This window comes from Muscardinus avellanarius (assembly GCF_963383645.1).
Source record: "Muscardinus avellanarius genome assembly, chromosome: 16".
NCBI classification, from domain to species: Eukaryota; Metazoa; Chordata; class Mammalia; order Rodentia; family Gliridae; genus Muscardinus; species Muscardinus avellanarius.
The window spans coordinates 29,022,514-29,035,250 of record NC_137802.1 but is presented as its reverse complement, the minus strand read 5'-3'; the positions used below and the strand labels follow the sequence as shown (position 1 = coordinate 29,035,250).

At 41.7% G+C, this 12,737-nt stretch overlaps 1 protein-coding gene across 1 annotated transcript in view; it reads left to right on the top strand.

The window, feature by feature from the left end:
- The window catches only part of MYO1D (myosin ID), a gene marked incomplete at both ends in the record, with an annotated part of 391,969 nt that overhangs the window by 159,811 nt on the left and 219,421 nt on the right, over positions 1-12,737 (top strand). Inside the window, one exon of the mRNA XM_080713600.1 lies at positions 10,113-10,320. Within this exon, the coding sequence (XP_080569726.1) occupies positions 10,113-10,320 (208 nt within the window). The remainder of the gene's footprint in view (positions 1-10,112; positions 10,321-12,737) is intronic.

The following is a 12,737-nucleotide window of genomic DNA, read 5'->3' as shown; positions in this document are numbered from 1 at the left end:
ACCTGATTTCTCTCTATCTATCTATTTTGTGATACTGGAGGTTGAACTCAGGGACTTTCTGCCTCTGAGCTATACTCCCAGTTCTATTTATTTTAGTTTTCTTTCTTTCTCTCTCTCTCTCTCTCTCTCTCTCTCTCTCTCTCTCTCTCTCTCTCTCTCTCTCTCTTTTTGCAGTACTGGGGATGGAACCCAGGGGCATTCTGCCCCCCATCTACACCCCAGTCCTATGTTTTTAATCTTTATATTTTTTTGAAATAGGGTCTCACTGAGTTGCTGAGGGCCTGGCTAAGTTTCTGAGGCTGCAAAGCTGCAATCCTCCTGTCTTAGCTTCCCAAGTACTGCGATTACACGCATGTGCCACCATACCTGGCTATTTATTTACTTTGAAATATATATATTCAACATTTTCTACATGCTAGACTACAGATTTCACAAAAAGAATAATAAATAAATGCACAAAATATAAAACAGAAAAGTGCAGAAAATTCTAGCACCTTAGATTGTTTGCACAATCTAAGAAGAGTCCCTAAGGAGGTAACAATCACAGGGAAGAGCCAGGGGTGCGGAGATCAGAGAAGACAGGAGCAGCCAGGGGAAAGGCTCTGTTGCGGTCCTGATGTGGCACTGTAGGTACCTGATGTAGTCGCTGTGGTTGGAGGATGCTGAGTGATGGGGTGTGGTGTGAGATTGGACAGGGACCACATCTTGTCAAACTTTGTAATCAAACTGAACCATGTAAACTTAAAGAAGTATGACAGAAACCACTGGTGCACTTGGAGCATGGCGTGGCAGGACCATTGATGCGCTCAGGGGACACTGTGCGTGCCGTATAAGCAAGGAGATGTGCAGGGATGCTGTTGCAGGGACCCAAGAAAGCTTGACTGAAGAGGGCACCTTCCACAAGTGCTGTTGTAGACATGGAAGTAGCAGGCAGATTCAGGATGTGTCAGGGAGGTAAAAATTGACAAGACTTGTTCGTGGATATATTAGCTGAAATGAGACAGAGTGGTGAGTCACAAAGATGGCCAGATTGGGGCTTGAGCCTCTGAGTAAGCATGACGTCCTTTGCTGAGGTGAAATCAGGTAAAAAGTTGGAAGAGAGGACATGGAGCCAAAGCAAGAAAGGAACTAAGATTATTCTCTAACTGTGTTAACTTTGCAATGCCTGCCAAACATGTAGGTGGGAATATTAAGTAAGCTGTTGAATATGCATACCCAGAGTTCTGGAAAGAAATCAGGCTGCAAATGAGAGGTTTTGGAGTCTTTAGAGTACAGATTACATAGAAAGCCTCGGGGCTGGGTAGAGGAAAGGAGGAGGTCTGTGACGGTATTTAGCTTTGCGGTATCGCACGGAGGAATCGGCAAGGAGAAGAAAAGGAGCAACTGATATGGTGGGAGGAAACCAGAAGAGGCTTGTGTCACAGAAGCCAAGAGACAGTGGCATTTCAAGAAGAGACGAGGTCACCATATTAAACACTGACATGCAGCCGAGTAGGAAAGGCAGAAGCCCCACCGCTAGCGAGCAGAGGAGAAAGTGGGCGAGGCCTGGCCTGAGCAGGATGGAGAAGGGAGCCAGGAGGCAGATGCCTAAAACAGCTCAAAAGGTTTTGTTGTGCACGGCGCACAGCTGGAAAAGGACGTGAGGTCTGGAGGTGCTAGAACGTGTTTGCAGGTAGGGATGATTCAGGGCAGAGGAGAAAACCCAGGATGCAGAAGAGAAAGAGAGATAATTGTGGTAATGACATCCTTGAAATGACAAGCAGAGATGGAGTCCCAAGAGCAGTAGCAGGTTTGTGAGCCTGAGACAGGTGCAGGGCACCGCGTCCTCAGAAGCAGGACCCGGGCGGAGAACACGGTGCAGGCGCAAAGATGGACATGTTCCTATCTGATGTCTTCTGTTTCTTCCATGAAATGGGAGGCACTGTCATGAGCTGAGAGCAGGGGTTACAAGAGGTGGCCTAAGAGGCTTGAGGGGAAATGAGAATGCTCATTTGGGAGAGTGAGAAGGCATAGATTTAATAGGATTACCATAAGAATGGGGTGAGTGCCCATTTGAGATTTGAGGTTCTAAACAGGAGCTGAGGCCACCTAGCATGGCCAGGGTTTCTCCACTAGTATTAGTGACTTGGGTGCAGAAATAAGAGATTGCATCAAATGGGTATTCTTACTTGCTGTGAATACAATTTTATGGCAAAATAGCCTGGAAAACTGGGATTTAATTTTACCTTAATAAAAAGGTTATGCTCAAAACTGACCATTTTTCCCATTGAAATCACACCGATCTTTAAAATTGATTTTTCTTCTTTACTAAGTCTATGTAGTAGAAATATTTTCACAAAAAGAGATGTGTTCTGAGCTTTTATTTCAAACAGTGTCACATTATACTACTAGAGAGATTTCTAGCCCATTGTTGCCTGGAAAGTTCTAACAACTGATCATAGGGTTTGTTTTTGTGTTCTCACCTGTAGAAAGTCAGCGGAAGTGAAATATAGAATTAATAGCACTGGAACAGGCCCCTCTATGGCAGGCTGAACGGGAAACGTGACCATGACGTACTGTAGAAGCCACGCGAGTAGTTGACGTAGGTAGACAGCAAGCGAGCTTGGTGTGGAAGGGGCAGGAAGTGTGCAAGGGCGTATCTTTGCCTACTGTTAGTCCCCTTTTGAACTATTTTACTTCCAACCCAAAAGATGTTGGTGTGTCTGGATAATATGTGGTAGGGATTAGAGTATGTTCTCTGAAAGTGATGTAAAAATAAATCGAAAGATTAAAAAGAACCTGAATTCAAATATGGTAGCTTTGGTGGTACAAGCTTAAATATTTCATTCCCGCTGCACAATATCCCCCAGAATAATTCAAAGTATGTGTTTTTAAAACTAAGTAAATGCACAGCCAAGATATGGAATCCAGGATTCTCAGTCACCCCTGAATATGATATAAGGTAGACTTGAAGACCTAGAAGTGTCCCAGTTGTAAACATGAAGGTAGACAAGACCAGTGTCACAGCTGTAAGTGAAGACTGGGGTTCGAGGCTCCGGTAGCCTTTTAGAATCCCTGCTTGCCTACCGTAGCTACAACACCAGGAGGTCACCATAGTGGCCAGGAGAAGAACCAGAGAGCCACAAGGATATTAGAGCCCATCAGAGAGAAGTGCCAGGAGGAGAGAACAGAGAGATGCAGTAGTCGCACTAGTCAAACAGACCATGGCCAGGACTCCCTCAACTGAAAGGAATGCATAAGTCTCATTCATCTAATCAAGTAGACAACAGAGCAGCATGGCCATGGCAAAGAAATTAAAGTTTCTGTTCGGCGTGGTACTCCACGCCCAGCAGCCATTCGAGATTCTAAGTTTAAAAAAAAACAAAACAGACACACTGGGCGTGATGGTGCACACTTGTAATCCCTGCGCTTGGGAAGAGGAGACAGGAGGATCGCGCAGGTTCGAAGCCAGGTTTAAGAGACCCTGCTTCCGAATTTAAAAAAAAAAAATAATATATATATATGTATATGTATATATGTATATATATATATGTATATATATATGTATATATATATATGTATGTATGTATGTATCTAGGAGTGTAGCCCGGGGGTAGAAGGGTTTCCAGGAACCCCAGTACCACCAAAAAAATAATTAAAAAAACATAGACACAATCAAAAGTTTATTATTCATAGACACACTCTGAAAAATCTTCTGGAGTGTGTAAATTTGGCAAAAAAAAAGATGAATGGAGAAGGGAAATATGGGGTGCAGAAATGCAGTAAAGAACAAGTAAATAAGCAATTTTTGTGAAATCTATAAAAGTGTTCATAAAAAGTATATGGGGGAAAGATTTTAGTAATAATATGGAGCTAAAATGGGATTAAGAGGTAGAGTAAGCCAGGCATGGTGGCGCACGCTTGTAATCCCACATTTGGGAGGCTGAGACAGGAGGATCTTGGTTCAAGGACAGCCTCAGCTACTTAGTGAGGCCCTTTGCAACTTAGTGAGACCCTATTTCAAAATAAAGAATAAAAAATAGGGCTAGGGATGTAGCTCACAGAAAGGATGCCCCTGGGTTCCATCCTTAGTACTAAAAAAAAAAAAAAAAAAAAAAAAAAAAAAAAAAGTAAAGATAAGTAAAGACTTTTGTCCTGTTATATAGGTAATGATTAAACAGGAAAAAATAATTTCTAAATTTTGGAATTTCCAAGAGAATTATAATCGTCACTAACATTTTGAAATGCTCACTGTATATACCAGGCACCATTTTAAGCATTGTACATGTGGTAAGTCACAGATACTGACAACCACACGAGCCAAGCATGTTACCCTTATTTTATTTGGATGAAGAAACTGAGACACAGAAAGGATAAGAAACTTGCCCCACGTCACACAGCTAAGTAGCGCAGGAGCCTCGTGTGAACTCAGGCAGTTGGCTCTGGAGCATGCGACCTTTAACGTCCTTTAGGGGATGGGAGAGCGGCTTAGTGGTGGGAGCACAGGGAGAGGAGAACTTGCCTCGCATGCGCAAGGCCCTGTGTTCCATCCCTAGCACTGCAAGAAGGAAGAAAGAAAGTGCATTGGCTCACCATTGAATATATGACTATAAAATTGAAGGAGAAACTGGAATAAGGAAAGCTCTATCTATCCAAGAGGAAAAAGAGCAACAAGAAAGCACACCTAATAGAAAAGATAAGAGGTTGTACAAATTGAGATGTAATAATCACAATAAACATATAAACTTACGCTTTAAAAGATGGCTATTTATATGGAGATGAATGCATTTCTGGACTCATCTGGAAGGTGCTGGACAAGACCAGAGGAAAACAGGCTATTCTTTCTCTGCAGACTGGATTTATCTTCTGCTTCATATAAAATGAGTTTGCCTGCTGGGCATGGTGATGCATGCCTGTAATCCCACACAGAAACTTCTCTGTGTGTTTGGCTGCCCAGAGGTAACTAAGCAGCAGCTTCTTCTTCTCCTGAGATGTACCCATGATTGCTTCTGCTGGGTGCTGTAAAGTTAAGCCCTATTTTCAGTTATAAAGCTTGGCTGTCATGTATCTTCACTGAAAAGGGTGGAACCCTTTTTTTTCTTTCTTTCTTTTTTTTTTTTTTTGGCATTACTGTGGATTGAACACAGGGGCATGCTACCTCCGAGCTATACCCCCAGCCCTATTTTTTAATTCTTTGTAACAAGGTCTCACTAAGTTGTGGAGGGCCTCACTAAGTAGCTGAGGCTGACTGTGAACCTGCAATCCTCCTGTCTCAGCCTCCCAAGTACTGGGATTGCAAGTGTACACCACCACACCCGGCTTACTTTTTTTTTTTTTTAGCAACCTGATTTGCTGACATTTCATCCTTATCATGACTCTGGGAGGCAGACAAGGCTCCTGTTACCAGCCTTCTTTTGCATTAAGGAGAGGAGACAGGAGCTACAGGAAATCGACTGGTTCACTGGAGATCACATTGCTGAGTCGAGATCCACACACAGGGTCCTCCTCAACTGCTCTTCCCGAGGACCCGCCCATCTCCCAGGACAGGAGCCTCTGGATGCGATTTGACCTGCCTTGGCATGGTGGAGACCTAAGCTTTCATTGTGTCAAAGAGCAAGTCAAGTGCTGGGCTCCCTCTTTTCTCCTGGGACTTGACACTCCCAACACCTGAGAGTATTAGCCAGGCATGGTGGCAGAGACAGGACAGTCACAGGTTCAAGGTCAGCCTCAGCAGTTTACTCAGACCTTTAGCAACTTAGTTGAAACTCTGTTTCAGCATAAAAAAAATAAATAAAAATGGCTAGGGGTATAGCTCAGAAGTAGAATGCCTCTGGGTTTCTCATACCACAAAAAAATAAAAATAAAAATAAAGCTGGGCTTGGTGACACACTTGTAAACCTTGTACTTGAGAAGCTGAGACAGGAGGACCACAGGTTCAAGGACAGACAGCCTCAGCAAGTAGCCAGACTCTAACCATCCTAACAATACCCTGTTTCAAAAACAAACAAACAAAAAGGCATGGGGCTGTATCTCAGAGGCAGAATGCTTCTGGCTTCAATCCCTAGCACCACACAAAAAATAAATAAGATAAAATGAGTTTGCCTAAATTAAGGAATTGCCCCTTTATTTTATCATACTGACTGTAGTAATTGATGGTAGAACATGGGGGAGGGGGGAGGTAGAAGGTGTGTGATATATCAGTTTTCAACGATGATAAGAGAAAAATAATACTTTCCATAGTAGGTTTTTGCTTCAAAATTTTGAAAGGCGTTTGTGAGCATTCTAGGTTTGAGCCTAAATTTCCACTTGTCACTTCCCTTCATTTTCACTTCTTCTATTGAATGCACAGAGACGGGATTTGAAGCATACCGATAACCTTAAAAGCTGCTAAATAAAGTCCTTTAGGGAGGTCAGACAGGCTGTCAAAAAGCAGATGAGTTCGCCTTTTTCATTAGCGAGTTCAGGCTGCTGGTTTGCCAGAGAACTGGGGTCCTGGCCTTGGAGGCAGGAAGGGGGACCGAGCGCCTCTGCCCCTACCCCGAGCTGCGCAGTGCCAGCCGCAGTGGAGCATGTCCAGATCCCACGGTGTGCCCAGGACCTCCGCCATCGCCAGCCACACCAGGGCCTAACCGTGACCCTCACTCCAGGTTATAGCAAACCCGAGAGGTGTCTGATGTCACTGTCTCTTTTGCATGAGAGACTGTGTGGTGTTCCTTTTGTCTTCATATTAAATCTTCTTCATTTTGATGTCTGTCTCTGTCTAGCAGAGTGAAAAGGTTTCAAAACTGATTCTGCAAATATCTATTGCCTCATAGTGGGTGGGCAACATGAGAGGCAGATGATAGAGCCTTCTGCCTTCATGGCACATCAAATCGATAAGCCCACAAGTTCCTATGATTAGATTGCCATGAATGGTGTTGGGGTGGTGAAAACACAAAAAGAGTTACCTTTAAGAGGCCCAGGGGATCAGAGCGTGGCGAACACTGATGTAGGTCAGGGAAGGAAAGACAGGTGAGAAGGAGCCCGCCTTTTGAGGGCTCGGGAAAATGTATTGGAAACAGTAGGACTGCCTAGGCAAAGACCAGGGCAAGGAGGGAGCCCCATGGACTCGGAGGCTTTTAGGAAAGAAAGGACAGTGCCTGCTGCCTGAGCACAGCTGGGAAAGGAAAAGGAGAACAACTTGCAGGTCTGTGCAGTCAGCCAGAGGGGCTCACATTAGAACTGCAGTGGTCACAATGAGAATTACTGGATTTAAAATATATTTTGGTGTCAGGGGCAGTGGTACTCATTTGTAATCCCAGTTCTTGGGAGGCTGAGGCAGGAAGATCACAGGGTTGAGGGCAGCCTCAAAAATTTAGACCCTGTTTCAAAATAAAAAGAGCTGTGGGTGTAGCTCAGAGGTAGATTGCCCCAGGGTTCCATCTTCAGTACTAAAATAAATAAAACATATTTTTGAAAATGGAATTAATCAGATTTGATGATAGATTAGTGTAAAGATATCATAGAAAAGGAGTAAAAATATCCCTGGGATTCCGGGTTTAGTAACTGGGTGGCTTGAGATAGGGAAGACTGGCAAAGTTTAAAACACCTTCCAGACCTGTCTAGGCACTGGGTCTACGAGTCTAAAGCTCAGAACTGAGGGTGAGGCTAGGAATCATGCGTACTGAGGGTGAGGCTAGGAATCATGCGTTTATGGATTAATAATATATTTTGTATTTTCATAATTTTACACCTTAAAATTTTTACATATTTATGTTTCCAATGTATTATTTAAATTCCATAGGCTAGAAAAGGTGATGTGAAGAAAGTACACTGAGACCCTGAGCTGAGCCCTGGGGCCCTCCATCATGGGGGTTACAGTAGAAAAGCCTCAAATTGAGACAGAGAAGGACTATCTCCAGAGCTAGAGGAGACCAAGGGGAGTGTGCTGTTATGGAAAATAGAAAAAGAGTGAACTGTCAAGAAGGGAACAAATTATCTGCATCAGATACTGCTTAGATATTTACTATCTTAACAAAAATTATGAAAACCCATGTGAGGAAAGCTTTGTTAATATACTTTTATCAGTGCAGTACAATTATACATCACCGTGAGGTTCAACGATAGAAACATGCATGCACAGCATTTGGTGAGCTTCCCCCGCCCCAGCCCAGCCCACTCCGCTCCCTCCCCTTCCCCGTACGTGATAATGAGATTGGCATTGATAATTTCATAGATGTACGTAGCATTATTTGAAGTGTTTCCTTCATCAAGTGCCCCCCTCCCCTGAACCCCTCCGTCACTCCAGTGGAGTCTCTCTCCACTCTCTGGAGTCTCTCTAGTTTCCCATTTCTCTCTAACCTCTGTGTATGATGTTTCACTTTCTGAGACTGGCTGATCCTGTAAGGAAAACCTTAAAGACTCCTGAAAAACCAGGAAGACATCCTTTGCTCTTGAATAGGACCACTCAACATCATAAGTATATTTAATAGGCAAACTCAATAAAACTGCTATCAAGGGGTTTGGAGAGGTTAGTTTTTTTTACCTTTATTTTCTGCATTCTGTTTTTTTCCTGGATCTGTAAAACCTGACTCCAAAGTTCATATGGGAAAATAAGCATGTTAGAATAGCTAAAAAAAAAAAGACCTTTTTAAAAGAAAAACATTAAAATGTACTTATAGCCTCTGTAATGAAAACCATGTGGGAGGAATGCACAGATGGACAGACAGCGATGAAGCAGACCAGAAAGTCCAGAAATAAAGCGGAGCACACATGGTAATTTAGCTTACAGTAAAGATGGCATGTTAAACCACAGGGCCAAAGATGGACTTTAAACCATGTTGGAACAACTGGAGAGCTATTTATCAAGCAGTAACATTCGATCCATCCTTCACACTCTACCAAAAGAGACTCCAAATGGATCAGAAATCTAAATATAAAAAATGAAAATATGGAAGTAATAGAAGAAAAACATCAGAAAATTGCTCAGTAACCCACGTGCGAAGAAAGCCATTCACATAATGACATAAAAATTAAGATGCACTATAAGGAAAAGTTATTTCATTTTATTACACATATTAAGCAACTTGGCATGGGACAGGGGTCACTGTAACAGGCAGGATTCTAAAATGCTTGCCATGTTTGTGCCATATGTAATACCCTGGAGTGTGGGCTGCTGGCCCAGTGATTGCTGCTCACATAGTGGAATATGGTAAAAGTATCGGGATGTCACCTGTGAGTAGAGTTACAAAAGGTCATGACTTCGTGACTTCTGGTGTGTGGTGAGCTGTCTTACGGAGAGCAACTCTGAGCTGCTTGTGTATAGAAATGAAGTTGTTGTTTGCATAGTGATCTTATCATAGCTGAGTTTCTTTTAGCTATCAGAGCGCATCTAAGATCTGCTTGATTTCCTTTGGAGAGAATCATATTCATATGCACGTAGGTTCTGTTCCTTGCATACTCATTTGCCAACATGTTTACTGATCTCCAGAACAATGTTGAGCAGAACCCTTGTCTTAAATTTGTTAGTGAAGAGAACGTGTCCAAGGTTGTCCATTTGCAGATGTTTGCTATAAATTTTGGTAAATATCCTTTGTTAGATTAAGAAAATCCCTTCTATTTCTCGTTCAGTAAGCCTTGTTATGCAGAAGTGTTTCATTTTATCAAAGACCTTTTTCTTTTATTTGGTATTGAGGTGTTGGTGATTGAACCCAGGGGCAATCTACCTCTAAGTTATATCCCCACCCCTGATTTATTTATTTTTAAACAGGGTCTCATTAATTGCTGAAGCTGGCTCTGAACCTGTAATCCTTCTGCCTCAGCCTCCCATGTAGTAGGATTACAGAAATATGTCACCATGCCTGGCAAATTTTTTTTTTGAAACAGAGTTTTTCTAATTTGCTGAGTGCTTTGCTTTTTTTTTGTTGTTGTTGTTGAGGGTGGCCTTAAACCTGCAATCCTACTGTTTCAGCCTCCCAAGTACCGGGATTACAGACATGCATCACCAGCCCAGCTATGAAAGTCACTTCTACTAACCTAAGAAGGTTTTGCTTTGTCTTCTGTAAATCGTCTTGAATTCTATTGGATAGCTTTTCCATTGAGATGACCATGTGGTTTTTCTCCCTTCATCTGTGTACTGTTTCTTACTCACCCAGGTATAAGATGATCTCTGAGTTCACCTGGCCCAACCATGACCTCCCTTCAGACAAAGAGGCTGTCAAGAAATTGATAGAACAATGTGGCTTTCAGGATGATGTAGCTTATGGGAAGACCAAGATTTTCATTCGAACACCCCGTACCTTGTTTACCTTGGAAGAACTCCGTGCCCAGATGCTTGTAAGGATTGTCCTCTTTCTACAAAAGGTAAGATTATGTTTTACATATCAGGATAAGCTCTGCCTTTCGTGGCTTTTAAAATTCACTGAGTGTTTTATCTGATTGAAGGAATGTTCGTAGATGGTATCTTTTGAGCATCTCTGCATGTCTTAAAATGTTTGTTGCCTTGCACACATGGAAAACTTATCTGGCTGCCCAAAATCAAAATTATTTTATCATCAAAACTCTTTTGCCATTTAAACTTGGAGAGATATCTGGACCAGTCTCCTTTTTCCCTTGCATACTTAACTGTTTCTTCTCTCAGCTGGAATGCTTAAAGATCTTTTTTTCATCTTGTAACTCAAAAATTTTGCCCACATGTTTGGGACCAGCTCCCCCACCCATCAATACACCATTCCCACCTCACCACATTAGCTTACACGTGCCGTTATTGAACTATATAGGGCCACTTCTCATGTATTATTATTCACTTGCCCTTTCTCTTAGAATCCATGAATCATTTTAATGCAAAACATATATATGCTTATTTTTAAAATCATGTTCCTCTATGAGGATGTCTATAGGATACTTACCTAGGAGAAAAGATGTTATAGCGGAGTATGCATGCACCTAGATGATACCAGTAGTGCCAGGTTCCTCTTCAGAGTGACCAGTTTGCACAACCATCTGTTGCACAACCACCTGCTGCACGTGAAGGTTACTACGTGCTCACACCCCCATCAGCATGATGTTACTATTTAACTTTTATCAGATTAATTGGTATAATGATATCTTGTTACTTAACTTTATGTTTCTCTAACTACTATGGAATTTGAGCATTTCATTAAATTTTTCTTTGCTTTTGGGTTTTCCTATGAACTGACTATTCATACCGTTGCCCATTTTTCTACTGGAGTTGGTATTTTCCTTTTGATTAGCAGGAATTTCTTGATAATTCTAGATATTAACCTTGTATTCACTTTAGACATAAAGATATTTTCCTATTTTGTAGCATTCAAGTGAACTTTATCCATAATATGCTTTGTTGAACAACATTCTTAATTTTGACATTATCAAATTCTTCAATTTTTGCCTTAAATTTTGTGCTTTGGAGTTTTAAGAAGTCCTTGTTTCTGAGTCACAGTGATATTACCCTATATTTTCTTCTATGCAGTATATGGTTTTGCCTTTTACAGTTAGGTCTTCAGTCCACTTAGATTCCACCTATAACTGGGCGTGGTGGTGCACGCTTGTAATCCCCGCGCTTGGGAGACAGAGACAGGAGGATCCCGCTGGTTCGAAGCCAGCCTCGCTGGCTTAAGAGACCCTGTTTCATATATATATATATATATATATATATATATATATATATATATATATACACACACATATATATACACATATATATATATACACATACATACATACATACATACATATATACATACGTATGTATGTATGTATATATATAATAGGTCTGGGACTGTAGCCCAGAGGTAGAAGGGCTTCCAGGAACCCCAGTACCACCAAAAAAAAAAAAAAAGAAGAAGAAGAATCCACCTATAAATGTGATTTTATATGGAAAACCACTTTTATTTTCCTCCATATGTTTAGCCAGTCTGTGTGTGTGTGTGTATGTGTGTGTGTGTGTGTGTGTGTGTGTGTAGTACTGGGGATTGAACCCATGGGCAGTTGAATATCTGACCTATACCCCCAGCCCTATTTTTTTATCCTTCATTTTGAAACAAGGTCTTACTAAGTTGCAGAGGGCTTCACTAAATAGCTGAGGCTGGCTGCAAACCTGTGATCCTCCTATCTCAGCCTCCCAAGTACTCCCAAGTACAAGTGTGCACCACCACAACCAGCTTAGTCTTTTATTCATTCATTCATGGTACTGAGGGTGGAACCCAGGGGCTTTTCTTTTTCTGGTCTACACTCTCAGACCTATTTTATATTTTATTTGGAAACAGGGTCTCACTAAATTGCTGAGAGCCTCACTCAGTAGCTGAGGCTGGCTTCGAACCTGCGCGATCCTCCTGACTCAGCCTCCCGAGCTCTGGGATCACAAGGATGCACCACCACGCCCGGCTTAGCCATTTTCCTCAATACCATCTATTAGACTATTGCTTCTGTCTCATTGGTGCCCGTGTGCACTTTTATCACGTTAGGGTTTTGTCTTTTTTCTGTTTCTGAGTGCTCTGCTCTGGTCCACATTCCCTTTTGCCTATTTGCACTAATGCCAAATGGTTTTTGTTGTAGTATGCCTTAGTATGTGGTAGGATAAATCCATCTTTTCTACTTTTTCTTATTAAAATGGGATAACCTATACATAAGTTTTTGCAGTAAAATTTTCATGTGTGTAAGAAGTTTGTTAAATGCAATAATAATTATTAGAATTGCACTGAATTTATAGGTTCACTTGCAAGGATTAACATTTTATAATATTAAATCTTATTATTAAGAGT